This window comes from Barbatula barbatula (genome assembly GCF_947034865.1).
Source record: "Barbatula barbatula genome assembly, chromosome: 10".
NCBI classification, from domain to species: Eukaryota; Metazoa; Chordata; class Actinopteri; order Cypriniformes; family Nemacheilidae; genus Barbatula; species Barbatula barbatula.
In genome coordinates this window covers 16,495,052-16,518,901 of record NC_136773.1, presented here as the reverse complement: position 1 = coordinate 16,518,901, position 23,850 = coordinate 16,495,052, and the positions used below count along the sequence as shown (strand labels likewise).

At 38.2% G+C, this 23,850-nt stretch overlaps 1 protein-coding gene across 1 annotated transcript; it reads left to right on the top strand.

Moving 5' to 3' along the window:
• The first annotated feature begins 442 nt into the window (after positions 1-442).
• ranbp10 (RAN binding protein 10) lies at positions 443-23,529 on the top strand. The gene is made up of 15 exons (XM_079465672.1): positions 443-842; positions 6,834-6,945; positions 7,859-7,911; positions 14,292-14,459; positions 14,615-14,637; positions 14,740-14,924; positions 15,156-15,268; positions 16,054-16,162; positions 16,985-17,133; positions 17,376-17,568; positions 17,720-17,856; positions 18,378-18,523; positions 19,740-19,851; positions 20,015-20,158; positions 21,005-23,529. Exons 1-14 carry the CDS (start codon positions 644-646, stop codon positions 20,143-20,145), a joined length of 1,830 nt encoding a protein of 609 aa, XP_079321798.1. The 5' UTR covers positions 443-643; the 3' UTR covers positions 20,146-20,158; positions 21,005-23,529.
• The last annotated feature ends 321 nt before the right edge of the window (positions 23,530-23,850 follow it).

Sequence of the window (23,850 nt, the reverse complement as noted above, 5' to 3'; positions counted from 1 at the left end):
AGGGTTAGAATTGCGTAACTGTGAACCGACATCAACGTGATGTCACTACTTATAAACTGCGATAAACGCCTATGTCACATTTCTCACAGTTCAAGTTTTTTATGTAAGGAAAACAACTGGTGTCATTAAATATTGAATTAAATAACCCCGTGCCTTTGCTACATAGACCCAGAAGAATATGGTTTTCACGAAATATGTTGCGTAAAGATCGGAGCGATACAGTTATATTTAATTGCAGCAAACGTGTATTGTCAGAAACGCATTTTATTAAATGCCTGACTAGAAAACATCGTTTTGGTATTTAATTAAATAAAAGTCGAAACCAAGAATACGGACACATTGTTTTTTTAGCTGTGTTAAAAACTACAAATCCTACAGTGCGTTTTACACCCCTCTGCTCTTTCCGACCGTCTGAAATGTAATTATTCATGGGTCATGTAGTGAATGGCACTTCCCTCATGTCATCAGTGTGCACTGCGCAGGGCTTTGTGCTCAACTACAGTACCCACACGTCACTGTAGAGCGGCTGGTTATCCGGGGATATCTCGCCGCTGCTGTTTCTCCTCAGACTAGCGCTCTCTCCTTTTTAGCGGATTGGCACAACAGGGTAGGATCACTAGTAGGAATAAAAGCGTAACCAAAAATGGCAGAGCTCGGAGCGGGGAGCCTGCTAACAGGAGATCCTGCTTTTAATTATCAAGAGCATGAGCTAAATGAGCGTTTGAAGCGGCTGTACCCGGCCGTGAATGAGGAAGAGACCCCCTTACCCCGATCTTGGAGCCCCAAGGATAAGTACAGCTACATCGGGCTCTCACAGAATAATCTGCGGGTGCATTACAAAGGTATACAGATGTGACACACATGCTACAACATTGCCGAACTGTCAGCTCCTAGGCCTTGACAATCCCAGTGGTAATGGGGGTTGTGGTTAGCTGCACTCCACGATCTAGTTTGAGCTGCTTTTTTTCCGTACCCTTCGCTTTGTTGTACAGAAAGAGGAATGTCCAAACGGTTTGACATTTAGCAAACAATGTCAGAATTCGGCTAGCGAGAATAGCTTAGGGCAAATAACATACAGGCTAGAGAGCCCATCGCGACAGTACTGCTTTTGGACATATACCTCTACCTATCCCGAGAACATACATTGTTTTTGCTTCCCCAAGCTTGACTCGCGCGATTCCGTTTCGGTGAATTAGTCGAGGCAGGCGTTAGCTACGTTAGCCACGGCAGAGTAAGAAAGTCAGCTAACCAGCTAACGTACACATTTGTATTGCATTGCAAATCGCTTGTTTACTTTGCACCGCATTACGTACGCGTATTTGTTATCCGCTATACAGATCGGGTGAGAAATGAAGTGGCACCCGTCACACTATTAAAAGCCGGAAATTAACTTTTGTATTTGTGTGTGTATTTTTGTTACTCTGCGCAGCATCTTGCGTCCTTTCGTGATATTTGTGTATTTTACGAATAACACGGATCTAATGAATCGCTCGACGCACCGATATCATTATCACAGTAAATCCGAATTCCACAGCACTCGCTTTGTAAACAATCGTGGCGTGACTGCGTCCCAGCCAGTTGCGTCAGTGGGACTCTGAAGTGACCCAGCTACACTTTGTTGAACAACTGTGTACATGCTTGGAGTACATACACAGTAAAGCGGTCTATTTTAAGAACCATCACTAAGCACAATCCACGTGCGTTCTCTGCAGCTTTTATTACACTCGGCTCTTGTATAGGCACATACATGAAGCCATTAGGCTTGTATAAAGGCTGTATTGTGTTCAACAGAACAACACAGACCCCGGTTATGTTTAGTTTGGGCTCACTTGAATGGTCACTTTGAAGGGACCTGCTTATGATTACATTATGTCGGGTGTCAGTGGCCTGAAAGTTGTGTAATGTAGTGGGATGGTGACCACTTGAGGGTCACTCTAGCTGTTTATCCTACATCATGTGTTATTCCATGCATGACAGCTGTCAACTAGACAGTATGATTATCTTGGTGCTTATGGGAGTTTAACTTTCATAGTAATAGATTAGTGAAACTTAGCAATGAAAAATACCACATTATTTTGGTAATGCTTTGTGTTGGTAGAAAATTATACATTATTTGTAAAGATCTTCTTCCAGGGCATGGGTATGTTTACCACTGCTTATGGTGGTTGATGCTAGTATTTTGTATTGAGAACTGTATGTGCTACGAGTAAATGTTGAAAGGTGATAGAAATTTTTTTCTCTATACTTTTGGAGTTAAGTGTGTTTTTATTATTGTCAACTTATCTTTATGCCATCAAAACTAAATGGTCGTGTTTAGATCTGGATGAAAATAATGTTACTCTCAATGTTTTTTTCTTTAGAAGAATGAGTATGCGCATTGCACATTTTGTTACAAAATATTTAAAACGGCTCAATTTGTTTCTTCTTAGATCACAACCATTCACACGATGATCCATTTAAGTTATTTTTTTACCTCTGCCAAACTCGGTGTAAAGTCATGTTGAAAAAAATACAGAGCCATGTTTATGTTATGTTACATTATGTCAGGTTGGTCTTCATTTAGGAAGTTCCAGAAAAATTAGTCAGTTTTGGCATGATGAAACAAGGTGAAAAATACACCAGAGGCCCATCCTCTGTCTTGAGTTTTTAGCCTGGACCTCTTTTCCGCTCTATCAATGCGATGGAGCTGTTGGCTCCTTAAAGGGATACTACACCAAAAAAATAAGAAATCTCATCATTTAATATGCACCTGCATATCATAGAAAACGTGTATGTGACTACTGTCACACATGAATATATTTGGAGAAATGTCTTAGTGGTTTTATCAGTCAATGGGGTCCAATGTTATCTGGTTAACAAATCTTCAATATATCTTCATTTTTGTTGTCACGTTTGGAATGGCACGAGGTTGAGTATTTGGGTAAACGGTCACTTTTTTTATAGCATAAATGCTAAAATGTTATAAACTGTATTCTGACAATACTTTTTGTAATATGATTTATACAAGGAAATAATGCAATCAAATAAATAAATGCAAATTTAAGACAGGAAATTCATCATCATTCCGTTCTTCAGCTTATCATTGGATTCCAGGTTGTGAAGTAAATAAAATACTATTGACTATTTTAAAAGGGGGAGGGGCCACTCAATATGCTCCCACCCAATTTCCTGTTTCAGTGAAAATGACTTTTACCCGAGCTGTACAATTCTCTGGGGCAAATGTTGTGTGTGATTGTTTTAATTTAAACTTTTGTAGTAAGTTACATGTGATGACTACATGAGTTTGACCAATTTGGTAGTAACTCATAAAACTGTCTGGGTCATTTTTCACGACCTCCAATGTACAAAAACAGAAATAATGGTGACAGAAATAATGCAATGCCAAACTTATGATTTTCTTTCTTCTGCAAAACACAAGAGTAGATATTGTGAAGAATGTTAGTAACCAAAAATATTGGCCCCTTATAACCTGTCAGTGAAACCATTTCTCTATAACCTTTTGTGTTCCACAGTAGAAAGAGTCTTATACCGTTTTTAAACCCAATGATGATGAATTAATATCTGTAGAACTATCCCTATAACCTTAATACTACATCCATACACATATAAAGGGCTGTATAGTGCGACATATGTGCTAAGAATAAATTAGTCAGTGTAGCACACGTGCGATACCATTTGGCCAGGTGCATTAGACAGAGCTGCATGTTTGTATGAAGTGCGTATGTCGTTGTGCTTGTTCGTATGTGACGTTAACTCATGGTGCACCAATGTTTATTTTAGTTTTTGCAATTAAACTAAAAGCTTGTTTTCCGGGTGCATCGAGTCCCTTGATCTAGAACCCCTATGATCTGTGCTATCTACAAAACTGGGAAGGAACCACAAAACCTGAATTCTAACGTTATTATTTAAATAAGTCCTTTGCTTGTTCTGCGTCCCTATGAGCGAATGAGTTGCACACTTTAACATGTTACAAACGTGACACTTGTGGAGAGTTGTTCTAAGTTTTTTATGAGCATTGCACTGTTTGAGTGCAGCTACTGTAAAAAAAACCTTTAATGTCCTTTTTCAGTTACCTGTGATGTGTGATGACCTGCACTTTGTTTTATGATAACAGACCTAAAACTTTGCAACTCTGTAGCACCAGTGCTATGTTCATAAAGGTTAACATACAGCCCTGCATATATATGTCAAGATTTTTTGCATAGGAAATCTATTAAATATAGGTTTCAAATATGCAGTCATGTTTTCTTGACCAGGTGAAACATGATTTATAAATTTCTTGACAGTTTTAGCCTCGTTCAGCCTGGTGTCACGTGGATAAACCATTAGTTAACCGTAGAGGGTTAACTAAATTATTGGCTCACCCCATTACAAAAACAAGTGAAACACTCAGCACATAAATAAAAGCTGTGCTAATGCAGAAGATACCATTAAATTATGTCCTACACAGGATTACAGCAGCACTGTGATTATGCGCTGCAGAGGAGGACTCTGTACAAAAGCCATTTGTTTTTTGTGCATTAAACCTGTTCGAGAAATAAAGACAAGGAGCTGAAAAAGACAAGAATCACCAATGGTTGTTTCACTCTTCTGGGCTCCTAGAATGGTGTGGTCATGGCGTGATGTATAAATAGATTTGAGTGTGTGAACAGGGGGCATATGTGCATCTGTGTGTACAAGTGTAGAGAGAGTCAGGGATTTGCACATACAGGGTCGTCCCGTCTGCCTTCACTTTGGTCGTGTGAGCTGGGGATATAAATAGATCTTTAATGTGTGTTGTTGATTAATTGGCAGTCAAGCCTATTGTGGCTTGGTAGCAGAATTGGGGAGGATATAAATAAAAGTGATTAAAATTATTGCTGTAATCCGAAATGATGATGAATAATGCAAATGCTTGTTATTCTATATGGCTATGGGTATTATTTAATACATTGCTTAAAATCACACAAACACTCGAAGATCAGCAGATAATGTTTGGCAATGTTTCTCAAACTGCGGCTGAAGTTTCGGTGCACACAAACATCATTTCATACAGAAGAGCATATACATACACAAGTTAAAGTGATAGTAACCCCTACAAATGAAAATTCTGTCAATTCACTTCTATTGAACGGACACAAAACCAATGCAAGTAAAAGGGTCCTGTCAATTTTTGGTTACCAACATTCTTTAAAATATCTTCTTTTTGTGTCCTGCAGACAAGAGTTTTCATTCACTTTAAAGGAAGAGTTTGCAGGAAAGTGAAAATAAGCCCATCATTTCCTCACCCTCATACCATCACAGAATTTACTTTCTTCAGTGTAGTTTAGTTTGTATCAAATTAAATTAAATATTATTTTGGCTTTCATTGCATTTTAAAACCTTTGAATGGGGTCCAAGGTTTTAAAGCTCTTGAAAGCACAACCATCCATCATAAAATAAATCTCTGAAACTCTGGAAGGTTGATAAATATATATTTGTGAGAGAAAACTATTAATATTTCAAGCTTATTTAGCAACCATCACATATACATTGTATACATCTACAGATCTAAACAGACAGCCCTGCATGCTAAATTCAAATATGTTTTCATATTTCATCATGACGAAATGCACAAGTCGAGTCACGAGACACAGAAAAAGCAATTTAGTTTGACTGTTAGTTTAGTACGTGTGGGTGCAATATGCACAGATTCCAGACATCCGTCATGTTTAATTGTCATGCGACCGTTATGGTTTCTGACCTATGACCTATCGGCAGAAGTAAAAAGCTACCATGAGGCTATAAACAGACCACACCACGATCACTCGATATCAATGTCACTACCACCAAGCCTCTAAACAACATTTTTTACTTTATTAAAAACACGTTCCCTGATAATTAATTACTTCGTAAATGAACCTCCATCCATGTTTTTTGCGATTTGTGCACATGTTAATTTTAAGTGTAAGGAGGTTTAACGTCCATACAACGTCTAGTCGCTTTTATCCACCGTCGTTTGAACAAGAAGTGCTAAAATGCTAACTCGTCATCCCTGTGGAAATATGCATTGTAATTTTTTATTTCACTGGGACTTTAAGTTCAATTAAAACTGCTCAACAGTTTTGCATGCTTTTCGAACGTCTTTTCAAAGTGAAGTTTGAGGGTCTATACACCTTAATCACATTCTTGACACCTCCATCACTAACGCTCCTCAGTTCTCATACTGAGAAATCTCAGCAGAAGCAGTAGACCATTCGCCTATTTGCACATTGAGATTTTGGACATACTATTCATAATAATATGGCTTCTGTAAAGTAAGTAAGAAGACAATTTCAGACCTAGGGTTGGCGTCTCCCATCAGGTGGAAACTAATGCATGTGTTACTGCTGATTACTTGTGATCGGATCATCTGAGACAGATTTTCATACCAGATGTAAACAGGATATTGCTGTAAGAGAATATCCCATGCTTATTACACGCCTTTCTGAAACACTTGTTTCTGATTGGTCAGTCACGTTATCCGACGACCCCATCTACTTCTGATATCTCAGAATTAATTGATATTCATCTAGGCTATATGAGGTTGCTCTACAGGTAATACCAGTGCGAGTTGCTGTCTTACTGTCTGTAAAGGGTCTCAACTTTTATGTCAGCATTTGCTTGAGCTTTCCCCCTGCCTTATGACCATATTGCACAGGCTGAACATGGTAACCATATCTAACATAATTTGTCAGTCAGGCACATTGATAACCACTAAGATTTCGTAGACATTGCTGACAATCCTCTATATGCACCCTTAAAACTTGTAATTTATGCAAACAGTCATTCATACCAGAGGCTGTGTTCGGTCAATTCCCTCACTGTTTCCGCAGGCCACGGAAAAAACCACAAGGATGCAGCGTCTGTACGGGCCACCCATCCCATCCCTGCCGCTTGTGGCATCTACTACTTTGAGGTGAAGATCGTGAGCAAAGGAAGAGATGGGTGAGTAGCCACAACTTCTAGTTGAATACATATATTTTATACATTTGGGACCACAATAAATATATTTACTTGAGGTATAGGGAAATAAAAAGACACCTGTTGAATAAGAGGCCATTTACACGAGACGGTTTTTGCTAAAAACTTTAAAAAATTTATGCGTTTTAGCTGTTCATTTTCACGACAACAGCGTTTTCGAGGATTGAAAACGCAAACTTTTGAAGCGGGTCTCAAAGTACACGTTTTTGGATATCGTTTCTGTGTAAACTCTGAAGGCGACGTTTTTCAATCAACATATGCATGCGTATTAGGTGCTCAGTCTGTAGGCATGCGTGAGTAACTATAAACATGCACACACGTCGACAAAGTTTACTAAGCAGGTTCATAAAAGGAAGGAGACGGGAACCGGCGAACGTAAAACAACATTTAATTACATGAACAAACAATAAAACAAAAATAAAATTAGCTCCCTCAACAGTCGACTGCCAGCCACAGAAACACAACATAAAGTCCAGGCCTGGTCCTCCCTCGTCATACACTCCTGTCACTCTTCCTTTTATGCTCCCGAAGCTCCTCCGTGGGAGATGTGAGACCGGTGCACACACAGCTGACGATCGTTATCAGTCACGTGCCCGGCCTCACGCTTTTCCCTCTCGACACGTCTCGCCCACATAGTGTTTCTTTACAGCGCAAGAGCGCCATCCACTGGCCTGGCGTGCATAGTAAAGCATTTTTATTTGTTCTCCCGGATCCTTGTAAATGCAGATCGTTTAAATAACGCTGCCATGTGTACATGACATTTTTAAAAAAACTCAAAGGAAAAGGTTTGCTGTTTTTCATCGTGTAAACGTACTCTTAAAGAGTTCATAATTTTAAGTAAAGTTCACCTTTGTTTTCTATCTCTCTGTGTTTTCAGGTACATGGGAATAGGACTGTCCGCCCAGGGGGTGAACATGAACAGACTGCCTGGTGAGTTAGCAAAAGAGAGCTATGTTTCATTTAGTTTAAAGAGTTGTCAAGTTGTTTAAAAAAGTTACATGGGAAAAGTAATCCACAGTTAAACCTAGTTTATCTTCTCAGTGATGTTGTCTTGCTAATGAAAAGGAAAGCCACTTCAGAAAGCACTAGCTATTCCATTTTGATTGAAGATGCAGACAAACATTTATTTTTCTTTCCAATAGCATAACCAGATGAATCAGGTACAAGAAGACAAATAAATAGTTTATACTTTAATAATGTACATTTCATTTCGGCTTCAACAATATTTCTGAATTTAATTTCATTTCTGCATTCTCTCTGGTTGATTATTTTCACAATTCTTACACAATTTACAATCTATAACAGTCAGACTGTAATTGTGGTCTGAAACATGCCTCAACATGTTTTAAAAAGAAAAATGCAGCTGTTCTGTGACCTTGGAAACGCTGAGACATCAAGGTTTTTCTTTCTGTGAATCTTTTTTCCTCACAAAGTTGCCGAGACAGAGAGAGATAGAGAGAGAGAGAGAGAGAGAGAGAGACAGAGAGAGATACTGTAAGACCACAAAAACATGAATAATAAATAAATAAATGCTAAAATGCATCAAATTTATCATCAATAAATTCAGTAAACTTTTAAAGAATTTGAAAAATAGATTCAGAAGTTTACTTTCTTTGACATCAGATCATTTCAGCCTCCATGACTTTTCTGACCAACAAAACACATGCTTATTTGCTTTCCTACTGCACCTGAGGCCTTTCAAATATTTTTGAGCAATCTAGTGAATTCGACATGTCCATGCTGACTATGCCTTGTGTTCATTGACCCCTGTGCCCTGTGCTTTAACCTCAGTGTTAGAGTGCTTTGGAAAATAGTGGAAATGTGAACTGGCTAAAGCATTTTCTACTGTCCATGGTCTCTTTTTTTTATTTATTTTTACTGAAACTAGGCTCTTCACTGGTGTAATAGATGGAATACATTTAGTTTGCATTTAGAGTTTTCCTCTAGACCTAATGCTCATGTAACTTTTAAAGTCTGGTGCTTTAAAGTGGTTTGGATGATGTAGTCCTGTGTTACATAGCGAAGCTGGTTCAGTTGAAAGCAAAAAATGCTGATCTCTGACCTTTGGGTCCTACCTGGAAAGGTTAACAACGAATACTTTTTTCCAAAAGGTATTTGAAAAATATATACAATAAAGGATTAAAGGGACAGTTCACCTCACCAAGAATATGTCATCATTTACTTACCCTTAAATTGTTCCAAATCTGTATAAATGTGTTTGTTCTGATGAACAAAAAAGAAGATATTTGGAAGAATGCTTGTAAACAAACCGTTATTGTTTACCACAATAACAATGTAGTTAAAAGTGTCCCTGAACTGTTTGCTTTCGTAAATTCTTGTGGTATGGACACAAAACCACTGAGACATTTCTCAAATATTTTCTTTTGTGTTCTACAGAATAAAGAGTCATATACAGATGTTAAACAACATAAATAAATGATGACAGAATTTAATTTTAATTTTGGGTCAACTGTTTAATGTCGCCTTAATATAACTATATGAAAAGTTTTAATTTCAGTTTTTTATAAATTCTCCTAGTGTACTCCAAATATATTAAGAGACTCCCTATCAAAAACTAAATTCTTGTACAAAGTTTTACAGAGACATGTGTCATCTATCAAGAATGTACTTTTGTGCTTTACAAATGAAGCTTGTGTCACTAAGCATGTATGTGTGCAATTTAAGTGTAATGGTTTCATGCACCCTGTTGACCTCCGTGTCTCTGATCCTATACTGGAGCCCTGCCCATTTCATTAGCACGAAGGGATCACTGAGCCTGGCTTTAGATGTTATAACCCTGCCTGCACGGCTCTACAGATTAATCTAATACCTCACCACTTCACACACAAGAAACCCCCCGCCACCCACACCTTCTCTTTCGTCACTGTTTGCATCTGTTCAGATTGTCATTCAGAGAATTCAGTTGCTTACTCTCTTTCAAAACCACATGATGACTGTACCAAATGAAGTACCATTTGTTATCATGTGCTAATCATTTACATTTAGTCATTTAGCAGACTTTTTATCCAAAGCGACTTACAAAGAATTCAGGGAGCAATAAGCGATATGTCATACGAGAGCAATAGTACGATAGATGCTAATACAAAGTTACTAGTTTCAACAAAAGCTAGACCACTACCTATTGAGAGAAAGAGAGAGGGTTCATGTACTTTTTATTTGTCTGTCAAGTTTTCACAGAAGATATGGTTTTTTTTAAGGTTGTGAGAAATGTGGTAGACCGGAGCGGGTTAGGAAGAATGTTCCACCAGGAAGGAGTTGTGAAGGAGAATGAGCGGGAAAGCGATTTAATGCCCTTATGGGAAGGCAATAAAGGCGCCACTTGTTTGCTGAACGCAGGGTTCTTGATGGGGTATAGGAGGGTGTGAAAGTATGCAGATTCAGTGATAGTCCTGTAGGCAAGCATCAGTGACTTGAATCTGATACGAGCTTTTAACCGGTAGCCAGTGTAGAGAGATGAAAAGTGGTGTCATATGAGAAATCATATTTGTACAGGGCTGTACATTGCCGCACATGCTACTCACTATGTGCTTTGAATAAATTTAATAGTGTAGCACGTGTGCAATAAAGTTTGGCAGTTGCATTAGACAGAGCCACTTATTTGTGTGAAGTGCGTTTGTCTTGTGCTTGTTCGTGTGTGAGGTTAACTAATGGCATACGCCACGCACCAATATTAGTTTAGTTTTTATTTAGTTTTTGCAATTTAAACTTGTTTTCCAGCTGCATCAAGTCCATTGATCTAGAGCAGTGGTTATCAAACTTTGCAGATCGAGTACCACCTTTAATAATATTAGTTGTTCCAAGTACCAGCTAATAACCGCCCATAGAAAATCATGTAAATAATAACTTTAGTTAATAGTATAATGTGAATATTTATATTTACACCTTGTCCGCCAATTCGAATGTATTTTTAACAATACGAACACTTTTTTATTTTCCACCTGTTTTCAAACTTAAGAATATGTTTTTTTTCCATGTTTATTAACTTTGTGGGGACTTGCAGAAAGACCAGGGGCGTCGCAAGTGGGGGGAAAGGATGACTGAGTACATAAGGCCTTGGCATTTGAGGGGCCTTGCAGTTCCTGAAATTATATTTATTATTATTTCACAATCGTGCGCCTATACTTGTGTATGATTTAAACAAACTATAAGTAGGCAATTTCACAAACACTGTCGTGTTCACATGATGGTTTGTTTACATTAAAACTAATGTCATTAACATTAGCCGTTCGTGCTGACTCTGTCATCTGTTTTCTATTTTGGAGGCGGATCTCTCATATACACACACACAATACTGACAAATCCATACTTACAAATATACAATTTAAACATTTCTGCGTGTATTTTTGACCGTGTTATAACTTCTTAAGCTAACGTTTATAGGCTACTAATGTTAGCGAACTCTCAGCCCTTTCGGTAAAAATACTGCTGTTCCCTATCAAATGCAGCATATAGTCAATAAATCAATTACTTTTTAACATCATGTTTACTGCAACTGGCTCTTCCTTGTCATTGTGACGCTTTTAACCTCTCTTAAATGTATTCCCCTCCGTGCAGATTGTGGTCTCGCGTCTCCAAACCAAACAGGCTGTCAATTTAATTTCAATATCATACAGCATTAAGGAAGCGAAATAGAAGTGGTTCCCGCAACAATGTTATATATCCATTATTTTTAACAATTTATAAACTTACCCTGATTATAGGATGTCCTGATTTTGGTAATAAATGCATAAGAGCATCACTATTTTTTAAAATAGATAGTTAAAATACAGGAAGGATCTGTATTACCGACTGTTTATTTGATTCAATGCGATGTGCCTGCCTGAGTTACTTCTCAGGTTGCGGGAGACAGCAGAGGCAAGCTTCACCTCAGGTAGCTGGCACTAAATTAATATTCATTTTTTTAACCAACTTTATCGACAAAAACCTACAATGAATGTATTCAATATTTTGTGTTTTGTTGTGTTTAGAAGTGAGAAGCAGCAAGCAAAGAGGAGCTCAAACAAGATCAAGGTACGTAGGTTTGTTTATTCATAAAACATGTTGTATTATTCTTGTACAGTTGTACAAGTAGGTTTAATTTTGGCGTGTTGTTATATTTTATTATAACGTATATTTTCATGTATAAAGTATAATGGCATGAAGTGAATAATGTCGTTCTCTCATGCTATGCTAGTTGTGACGCTTAATATTAAATCAACTTACTAAAATCCATCAAACATGATTTGTTCAACACATTCCAATAAATGACTTGGAATGTAAGCGTGTTGAATCGAACAGGATTGATCCAAATGGGGCTTTTCGGGAAGGGATGAGTCATGTTTAGGGAACCGTTATTTCACTCCGGTGTATGTTAAAATGTGGAGTAAAATAATTGGTTGTAACGATTACATTTAAAAAAAATTATTTTAAAAGCATTTCGAGCTAAATTGTTATTTTCTTTCTACAACAGGTTGCCAAATGGTTCATGAGGCACTACTTCTGGCACGTGACTGTTCCATTTCATCTACAATGTCTCGTATACTTGACTAAATGCAGATTTTTCAAAAATAAAGGCGATTATGTGTTCGTGTGTCTTCTTTTTTATGTGATGATACATTTTTTGAGTTTAAATAACATAAAAAACATAGAAATAATGGTAAAAGTTTAACTGAATTTTTAATAGTTCAAAAATGTACAGATTAAAACACTTTAGTTGACCTATTCAACTAGTTGAGCAAACATACTTCTTAATTTTTTAGTCAAGTTTGGGCTAACAAAAAAATCACAATTCAAGTAAGACTTTGGAGACAGAAATTAAGTGAACGTAAACATTCTGTGGAACTAGTTACTAAATAAAATAAATTGAAACATCTAAACACACAGCTCTTAACAGCGGTTTTAGTGCAGAAATACATAAGAAACTTAATTTGAATGCAGCTCGTCGGAAGAGAGAGTGGGGGACTCACACGCGCCTGCTCCCGCTTTATGTTTGAGCTGCCTGTCACGTGCCTGAGTTACATCGATCAATGATGTACAATTTATGGTTTTACCTTAAAAAACTGTACTTGTTTCATAATTGTGTATGAGATGCTCCTTTATCATTTTGTTAAAGCTGCAGTTTGTAACTTTTTTGAAGTAAAATATCCAAAACCACTAGGCCAGCGCTATATATTTTGTTCAGTTGAGTACTAACAATATCTAAAATGTTTCCAACTATTTGTAAATCGTGAGAAAATGTTCATTTTAACCAGTGATAGGGCCGTGTCTGGCTGTCGCCTGTCAATGGCGTCATATCTGAGTTACCAAAGACACCAGATGGAAAGCCTGCAACCTTCAGTAGAATGCTGGAAAGGAGACTAGATGCTGTTATATGATTGGCTGAGGTGCCTCACGTGATTCGTGTAAGCCTTTACTCTTTCTACAGACCTTGCATCTTCCTAATAACAGCGTCTCTGGCGTTACCCTCAGTTTCCGCTTTTACTGCTGTAGACAACACAGTGAAAGTATTCGTTTGGAGCGTCTATCAAGCAAACTATATTGTTTCCTACAATCGTTTTGGTGCACAATTATTCTTTACTGTTTCCAGCCGGTTCTGTCAACAAAGACATTTTTACTAGACAGAGACGCTGATCTTGCATGTGTTTTACTAGACAGGTGAGCAACTGTTTAGATTATTTTACTGACAGAAAACGTATGATTGTTATATTGATCAACAAGGTTAGTCTTAGATTTTACAAACCGCGCCTTTAATTTGGTCAGTGTATTCACTTGATAATCTACCACATATTCTGTTCCGCACAATTATAAGAATGGTGCTCATAATTTATGTAAAAAGCTGTTTTATGAGACTGTAGTCCAGATAGTGTATTACCAAACTATCAAATGATTGGGTCTGACTCGTCCTGGGAGTAAATCAGAACAGAGACAGAAACAAAGGATTCCATAGATGCCATATACACCTTCACAGATTTCTTTACTCAGCTTTCCGAACCTGTATGACTTTATTTCTTCTGCAGAACACAAAAGAAGATATTTTGAAGAATGTTGGTTACCAAACAACATTGACCCTCATTGACTTCCAATGTATGGACACAAAACCACTGAGACATTTCTCAGAATATCTTTTTTTTTCATTTGAGGGTGAATTAATAACCCCATTTCTTTTTTTGGGTGGACTTTAGCCATGTTTAAATTCTTTCCACAGGTTTCCCACTGTTATTAATGCAGAATAAAGTCGGCATATTCTGTCTGGGAATATTTGAGAGGAACAGTTTCTTACTTAATTGCTCTGTTACTTCCTTTCATCTCAGGTTGGGACAAGCACTCCTATGGCTATCATGGTGACGACGGACACTCCTTTTGCTCCTCGGGGACTGGCCAATCCTATGGGCCGACCTTTACAACGGGTGACGTTATTGGCTGCTGCGTAAACCTTATCAATAACACATGCTTTTACACCAAGAATGGACACAGTTTAGGTAATAGCTATATTACTTTCATATTAACTTGAGTACTGAATGATTCTTGACTTGTTTTATATGGTAAACCTACAAGTTCTAGGTAATGCAGTTACTAGTACTACATCTCTGAATCAACATAACTAAGCAGGTTTCTGAATTTTTGTGTTCTGTAGGTGTGGCTTTTACAGATCTCCCGGTAAGTAAATGATCTTCTCTCAGAGAGACAGTGAGGTGCAGAATTCACAGAACACAAATCTAAATTCTCTCTCTCTTTGTCCTTTTCTGGGTCTCATTACAGCCTAACCTGTACCCCACAGTAGGGCTGCAGACACCAGGAGAGATAGTAGATGCTAACTTTGGCCAACAGCCTTTTGTGTTTGACATTGAAGATTACATGAGCGAATGGAGAGCTAAGATCCACGGCATGATCGCTCGCTTCCCTATCGGAGAAAGACTGGGAGACTGGCAGACAGTGCTACAGAAGTGAGCAGCCAGTATAAAATATCGCTAAAACTTTATAATGTTCTTTGGTAAATTCCTGGAAAATAGTCAGGATATTAAATTCAGAAGTTGCAATATTGAACCACACATGGACTTTGGTTCTTGTGTGTGTATGCAGTACTGCAATGACATTTGCATGCAATAATGGGTTGTGCTAGTTATTTTTTAGTTTCTGCATTTAATGAAAATCTTTGTTTTTGTTGACGTTTACAGCATGGTGTCCAGCTACCTTGTGCATCATGGGTATTGTGCTACAGCGATGGCCTTTGCCAGAGCCACAGAGACCATGATTCAAGAGGACCAAACCTCAATAAAAAACAGACAGAGTAAGACACTCAAACACTCGGTCATCAAGTTTCTTTTGTGTATGTCCCTGGTATTACACAAAAACATTTTTCTTGAGCTGTGAAGAATTTATATTTAAATACTTAGTTCCTAGGTTAGTTTTCTTGAACGGTTATCAACACTGAATATTTAATGTTCACTTTGTCATTACCATTATTATTTTGGAATGGCTACAACGTGTTTTCTAAAGCTTCTTGAAAGCATATTTTATTAGAAGCACTCAAGAGGCATTCAGTCTTGTTTTCTCACAAAGAAAAGCAAACCCTATGTGACCGGAAACGGGGTCATAATTTCGGGCATCTAATTTTCTTTGATCTTTTAAGAAAACAGAGTTCAGTGTACTATAAAAACATAATAAAACTAAAGCTAAAAATGTCCTCCTCAGATCAAAATGATTAATTGAAACTAAACTGCATGAAATTGCCTCGGATGATTGTTGACGCATCATTCATATATGACCATATCACTGTCCATTTAAAAGCAAACTTACCTTTCTTAACGGTTTGAACAGCACATTTCAGTATGAATTTACATATTACATTGAGAATTGAATAGCATTATGCGATTGCATTGTTAGTGAAGGATACATGCAATACTGCCTCAGAATTAGGATTAGAATGACGCATTTTAGAATAATATTCACGTGTACATGAGGAAAATTATACATAAACTTATACATAATTATACATAAAACTCTACTAAAGAATTTTTTATATGTTTCTATAATTTAGGCATTTCATTGACCCATCTCTTCATTGTTTCACAGGAATACAGAAGCTGGTATTGGCAGGACGTGTTGGAGAAGCTGTTGAAGCTACACAGCAGTTGTACCCCGGACTGCTAGAACACAACCCCAATTTACTCTTCATGTTAAAGTGAGATTTCTACACTTTTTTTTCGAACACACGTTGCATTGAGAGCTCTCAGTACATCACTGTGTGTGCGCCCGAATGTGAAAAACATTCATGTGTGAAACACTAAAGGAAATGCTTAAAACCTCAAGCAAGGTGGAGGTCTTCTGTTCCTTTGGGCTCACCAAAGCATAGTGCAACACAAACATTCAGATCTGACATTCAGATTATCTAAGAAGAAGTGCTTTCTAATGTACCCTATAGCATTGCTAGATAATATATTGGATATATATATATATGTATATGTATATCTTCTGAGAAAAATAAATAAATTACATTTCAAATAACACATACATTCTATATAGAATACATTATACACTGTATTATTTCGATTTTTCCAAAAGATGTACAGAACATTAGCTACAATAGAAAACAATAGAAGCAATATGTGCAACAAAAGAACATAAATATAGTAATTCATGACAAATTCCAGCCCTGATATCTAAGCAACAACAGTCTTAGGTCTAATGTTTATCGGATCACTGTCACAAATCACAATATTTGACCAAACAATCCCAGTGTTACTTGTGCTGCTCTGGTTTTGTCTATCGCTGTGCAAAAGAAGTCCGCTTACTCCTCTCTCTCTGTGATGGAGAACAGTTGAATGACAAGCGGACGGGTTTAACGGATCGCTGAGCCTTCAATCTCAGTCAGGAGGCATAGTGGATAACAGAAGCCTGGTTGTCAGGCAATTTAATAGATTGGCAGGGCTCAACCTGAGTGTTTATTGGTGAATTTGGGTGTCAGGTATCAGGTCTGAACAGGGATGTTGTTGTCCTCCCTCAGGTGTCGGCAGTTTGTGGAGATGGTGAATGGTACAGACAGTGAGGTGCGGTGCTTTAGTGTTCGCTCTCCTAAATCCCAGGACAGCTACCCCGGCTCCCCCAACCTCAGCCCGCGGCACGGAGCTACCAACACTCACTCGCACAACACAGGTAAGACACTGTGAAATATTCAAAACCAAGTCGTGTAGAACTTTGTGAATGACAGATCCCACGGGAATCCATACAAATTCCTGTAAAATTCTGTGGGCTCAGATTTCCTGCTTCAAAAACACACAGATGGTTTATTGAATCATCCAGCAGTGGGCTGGATAATGTCGTTTCATAATTTAGCTAATAGACTTTCATTCACACCGTCTCTAGTTCTAATGGTTGTCTCTCTCCTCGTGACTCAGAAGCAGACAGTCCCACATGCAGTAACGGGGTCACCCCTCCTAACAAAAATAAGAACCACAACAAATACACAGGTGTAAGCTCCGCCTCCTCTTCTCCATCCTCCTCCCCATCCTCCGTCAATTACTCAGAGTCAAACTCCACTGACTCAACCAAGTCGCAGCCCCACAGCGCCACCAGCAACCAGGAGACCAGGTCTGTGTATGCGATTGTTGTTTATGTGATAAGTAACTATGTAATAAAACAAATCATTCATCGTTGAATAGGCAAAACAAAAAGTGGCTGTAGAATTCACTTTGTTTCACATGACGGGGGGCCAACTTTGCTTTTGGCTGTTTGTTGACAGTGACAGTGAAATGGAGATTGAGGCAGAACACTACAGCAACGGCGTGGCAGAAAGCTCAACTCGAATTGTGAATGGAACATATAAACATCAGGAGATCCTGCAGGCGGATGACAGCAGCGTTGGCAATGGAGTAGCAGGTACAGAACTCGCTCGAATGTGATGCTCTTTTGTGTTTTACTTCTTGTTCATTCTTCATTTTGGTGTGACTAGTTCTCTCTCTGCTGTTCTTTCATTTCCCTGTGAGTGCTTCTAAATATAGTTCAGAGCGTTACATTTTGTTTGTTCTCTAAGGTTAAAAAAAAGTAGCCTGACATCCACTGTGGAGTTATCTTCTTATGTTTTATGATTGTTGGGATGTTTCCATGTGACTTTGCTTTAAAGGCATTTTTGTACTGTTTGCGCAAGCATTATTTTATCCACACTGTTAGATCGAGGAGCTGGCATGACATTAAATCACCGAGAAAAAAAAAGAAACAAACTCACACACTCTTTGCAGTATTTATATCCCCAATGACTGTTTCACTGGCTCATTAAACTTAACTGCTAATGAATAAAATAGAGCGAGGTAAGTTTAGCCAGAAAAATTTAAAAAGGAAATGTTTTTACCACAACATCTATGCGGGCAATTTAACTATACGAGCATATTTGTGTTTGCTAGATGACAGCTGCAGCTCCAGACAGCTGTGTGGAGGAAACCAGGCGGCCACAGAGAGGATGATCCAGTTTGGCAGAGAGCTTCAGACCCTCAGTGAACAGCTCTGTCGCCAGTACGGCAAGAACGCCACTCACAAAAAGATGCTGCAGGTAGGAGAAGATGAGGGAAAGAAGTGGACAGAGTTCCTATACGTATGGAAAACCTGAAATTAGAGGGACAGTTCTACCAAAAATAAAAATTCATTTCCTCATCCTAGAGTTCTGCTGAACACAAATATTTGAGGGTGAGTAAATGAAGACAGAATTACATTGTTTTTGGGTGAACCGTCCCTTTAAGACTAAATAACAATGACTATGTTTACATATACCCTCATAATGCGATTATATTAGAATTTGGGCAATACTGGGATTACACTGTATCTCATGTCAACGCAATCATTCGAATAATGTGATTAAGCTCATAATCGCAGTAAGCATAATCGAAGTGACATATGTACGCCAGTTTTGATCGCAATATGAAGGCATGTCAACACCTTAATCGCATTTATGCTGCTCTGGACAAGGTGCGCATGTGCTTCTGTCTTGCACCTTAAGCGCAAATTCATGGTAAACATGACAGTCTGAAGTTTAACCGTCAATACAACTTGCTGTTTTACAGATACAGAAGCGTACGCGCTGAGCGTACACCACCGTTTGCGGAAAAATTTTCCATCATATTTCTATATTCATCACGGTGCCGAATAACCATAAAATAGGCCTACGTCCACATAGCAGTGTTTTGTATTTGCCCTGATTCGCACGAATATATTAAAACGATAACCAGTACCACAATCCTACTGTACCCGAGAGCATAGTTTGTGCTCTGTATTATGGCATATAGACTTCCATGTAAACGGGAGCAAAGAAGTGCTCTCATGTCATGTAAACATGGTACTGCGATTAAGTCCTTAATCCGATTATTGAGAATAGTCGTATTTTTGATGTGCATGTAAACGTAGCCAATGTTAAGGAAACTATTCAGATCATGTGGTTGAATTTGTTTAGCAGAACATATTATGTGAGAGCCCTGTGATGAACACCTGAAAGTTTGAAATAGAAATCGTGACCACTTTATTTGATGAAATATTGCTGAAGTAGTCTGGCTGGACCTAATATTATGTCAATCAAATATGAGCATACAAAGAAACCGTTCCACCTTTTGGAGAGCTTGTATTACTCAGACTCCTGTGCTGTGGTACTTTCTCCTGTTTGTCGCTGATGATAATAGACACTTTCGAAGCGTAAAGGTCATTAGCTCTGCGGGTAGCAGTACACTTGATGCCTCTGTGACCGCTGGCCTGTGTACATGTGTATCCGTGTGTCATAGGATGCATTCAGTCTGTTGGCGTATTCAGACCCCTGGAACTGCCCCGTGGGCCAGCAGTTGGACCCCATGCAGAGAGAGGCGATCTGCTCTGCTCTCAACAGTGCTATTCTTGGTAATATTTTCTACAGAGATCGAACGCATACTAAACCTTTTTATATCGGTCTCAAATGTTTATGTAACCATAGTAACAGAGGCAGATAAATTAAGACTAACTAGGATGAAGTCAATATTTTGAAAATTCATGCATGTTTAAATGTTGTCTTCTCTTCATTCAGAATCTCAGAATTTGCCCAAGCAGCCTCCTCTCATGCTGGCTCTGGGTCAGGCCACAGAGTGTGTGCAACTGATGGCCAGGGTCCGCTCGGGGTCCTGCTCCTTCGCCAGAGTTGACAACTTTTTGCACTAGCCCCGGTCCCCAGGTGAGAGCACACTGCTATCTGCTACTGATCTGACCTTGTGTGATCTGTCTTACAAGGTCTTAGAAACCTTTAGGATAAAAAGCATACTGTATACACTACCGGTCACACGTTTTAGAACGGTTAAGTGAAATGGTTCTTATTTATATCTTTTTTTTATCCGAACGTCCTTAAATGTCTAAAATTGGTTTTGTATAGAAGAAAGACAATTTGTTTCTTTGCAAAATTAACATTTTATTTAATAAACAAATGATGATTTTGGCTGAATTATGACGGAGCAAATAGAATAGATGGTAACTCCTTTAATATTGTTTAAAAAGAATCTCAGGTTGAAACCTCAAGAAGCTGTTTGATAAAATGACAAGAAAACGTTACAGCAAATTCTAGCAAAAGGTGACAACACTAAAGATGCTAAAATACAGTACGGTGATGTATGTAATTTTTGGCGGATCTGTTGACATAAATGCATTATAATACGTGTATAATGACCTTAGATAATGAAGTGTTATGTTTTTATTACCTTAGAATGAGCTATTTCTATCTACATACACTGGGGTGCCCTTGCAAGGAGTTCGCCATGTTGTTTCTACAGTAGCCCTAAACGGACAAAATGCTCCACAGAGCACGTTTCGTAAAAACGTTATCTTCTTCGGCAAAGAAGCGAAAATGTGACAACATCTTAGTCCTGTGTCAGCCACCGTAGTGCTTTGAAAGGAAGGGGTGGGGTGAGCCATTGGTTGCCACTCACGATAGATGCCACTAAATTTCATACACTGGAATTTAGTACTATTGTAATCCTTTAAGAAATCAAACATCTTGACTGCTGGCTTAACTTTATATTTTCCTCAGGCCATGTTCGGGACAGCTAAGAAGAGGACTATCCATGCTGTTGCTATGACGAGAGCACGCGTTTGAATTGGTGTGTCGCTTGCCGTTTGCCAGAAGCAGCCGAGCAGAACGAATAGAACATGAGAAGAGAGGCTTCTTTTTAATTTAGTATTATCAAATACAAGTTGTGTGACACTATTTAAAGCAAATTAATTATTCTGTTTATCTAGTCATTTTTATTTTAGTTTATATTTTGTCTGTTTGTTGTGGTCATCATGAAACAAATCAACTTCCCAATTATTTTGTCATGGGTGAATTCAGTGCATAGAATTTCAACCATACCATATCGAGAACACGTATAATGGTAAGTTCCTACTGAATAAGAGCTACATCCTCGGGTTTCTCAGTCAGAGCTCAGGTATTTAAAAGAATGTTGTGTCTTCAAGAGTGGGAAATTCGCAGAAACAGATGTTGCTTTACCAGACCGAACTGTGGTTTTTAAAGCAGGTCCTTTTCTACATACAAGCAGATTTAGTTTCGTGTCGACTCAACCGTACCCGCACCTTTATGAAACTGATATTGCTCATACGGGAGTTTCGTGTGACTTGCTTCGTTTTGTTGAAGGGCTGAGATGATGCATGGCTCCTAGCATCTCACCTTTTAAGCTTCCTTGCTATGTGAGACACCAGCACGAGATTCATAGACACAATCACAGTGACTACGCAACCTTGGGTCCAATGTAGGTGAATTCTATTTCGAACTTTTCACAAAACGATCTATTTTACTGATGTTTTATCATCTTTATCGCAGTGGGTATCATGCAAATAGTATACTTTTTAAGTTAGGTATATTGAAATGAACGTGATTTTCTGGTTTTTGTGGATGTACCAAATAAAAACATACGTTTCTGATAAAGAACATTAAGGTCAGTGGTTTGGTTACCAAGATGAGGCTTGCAGGCTAACTTCTTATACTGCTTCTGTTGGTTTTATACCCGTGTGAATAGTTTCACTGTGTTGTCATTTCTGACTACAGACTGACACCGTATCAACGTTTGTTATTGGTTGTTTCATTGGCTGTTACGTGTTCAAGTTTCATTTCCAGTGGATGCACTGTACTTCAATGAATGCAGGTGGCGCATGACTGTATCCGTCTACCTCTCCTCTTCAGTAATGGAGGGGCAGAAACTTTTTGACTGGCCCAGGGTTCCTACAAATGAACAGAAAACGCTATCAAAACGTGTATTTATTTAGTAATTAGAACATCTCCTTAAATCGCATTTGACTTTGACCTACAATTTCACCGCAACCTCATATCAGTGCTGTTTTCTTTCTTGGCCTTTGTAAGTGTGATAATAATAGCTCAGGCACTTAATGCTCATTTTTATGTCTTTTTAGCAGCTGGTGTTTTCTTTTGGTTGTGGCGTCACTCCCCTCAGCTCTTTTTTTAATCTAATGGTTCACGAAGGAAAACTGTCCCGACAATCCCACACGTCGACCCAGCATTTCAGCCAGCGCGCCGTCGTGGTGTTGAATGTAGCTTAGCCGATTTAATTCTAGTTTTTTTCCCCACGCTTTTGCTGCTGGCCGTTATGAGATTGTTTGTTACATTCCCTTACCTACACCTGCTTTCGTGAGTTCAGTTATACCTCATTTATTCTTTGGACTGTGCTGTCAAGCTTGTTGTATCATGTCAGTCTATATAGCGCAGTAACTATATTGGTTGACCTGATGGTCTGGTAGGTCACGGGGTCCCAGTTTTGCTCACACATGCTCCTCAGTATCTAAAATAAACATTTTCGAACCTACATTAAACATTAGACCTTACATAAAAATAAGGCAAGGTTATAAACACAGACTGAACATTACGCCCCACCATTTATGTCTCTTGACTCAGCCTGATCCCCAATATTGTTAGTGGACGTATTGAAACATTTCACTCAAGTTGATGGAGTCCATCCGATCATTAAGTGGTGTTTTCTTGTTGCATGGGGACATCACATGTTTCCTGTCTGAGTTTGATACAATATGGCTGAACAGAGAACAGCTCGTACACCTATTGACCTGCAGGTTTTAGATCTTGGGGCGGATTTTTAATGCCAAATGTTTTGGAACTCGTCGTAGTCTTACTAAAATGTGTATAATGTCATTTTCAAAATAATCCATTTTAGAACTTAATACCGGCTTTAAATAGGGACCTACGTACAGATGCGGAAGGGAAGAAAGTAGCCAAAATCCTTCTCATCGAGACTCTGTGATATTCTTGTCTCCAGTGACGTGGGGCGGGAGAGATGAAATGGATTACAGCAAGCTGTGCACATTTAAATTCTATTATCATTTTAAGTTGATTTGAGTTTTATTTTAGCAATTGTGAAATGAGTTACCCTCTACTTAGCATGAACCTTTAAAACCTTTAAAACAACATAAAAAAGAAAAACAATAAAAAAAGAAAAAGAGACATACCTATGTACTGGAAACATAATAAAGAAATATTGTACTCATTTAATTTTGACAGAATTATTTTTATTAAAATACACATCCATGAGCAAAATGGTGTCTTGTCTTTTTTTATCATTTTGCAGTTTTTTCTTTGCTTATCACTAATTGAAAAACTAATTCTATTCCTTGTAAAATGCATCTGTATGGAGGCATTATTAAAGTATGACACATGCACAGTATAAACATGTAGGCGCGTGTGTTTATTTAACCCTATCATTGTAATGCATTGTTTCATAGGTCACGAAGGTCAAAATATTATGAATTATAGCCAAGGCAAAGGTCCACGTTTTTTATAACCAATTCACTGTAAGTAATATTTACTAGGAGATGTCACATATTTCAAACCACAAACAAAACAATAAAATGGTT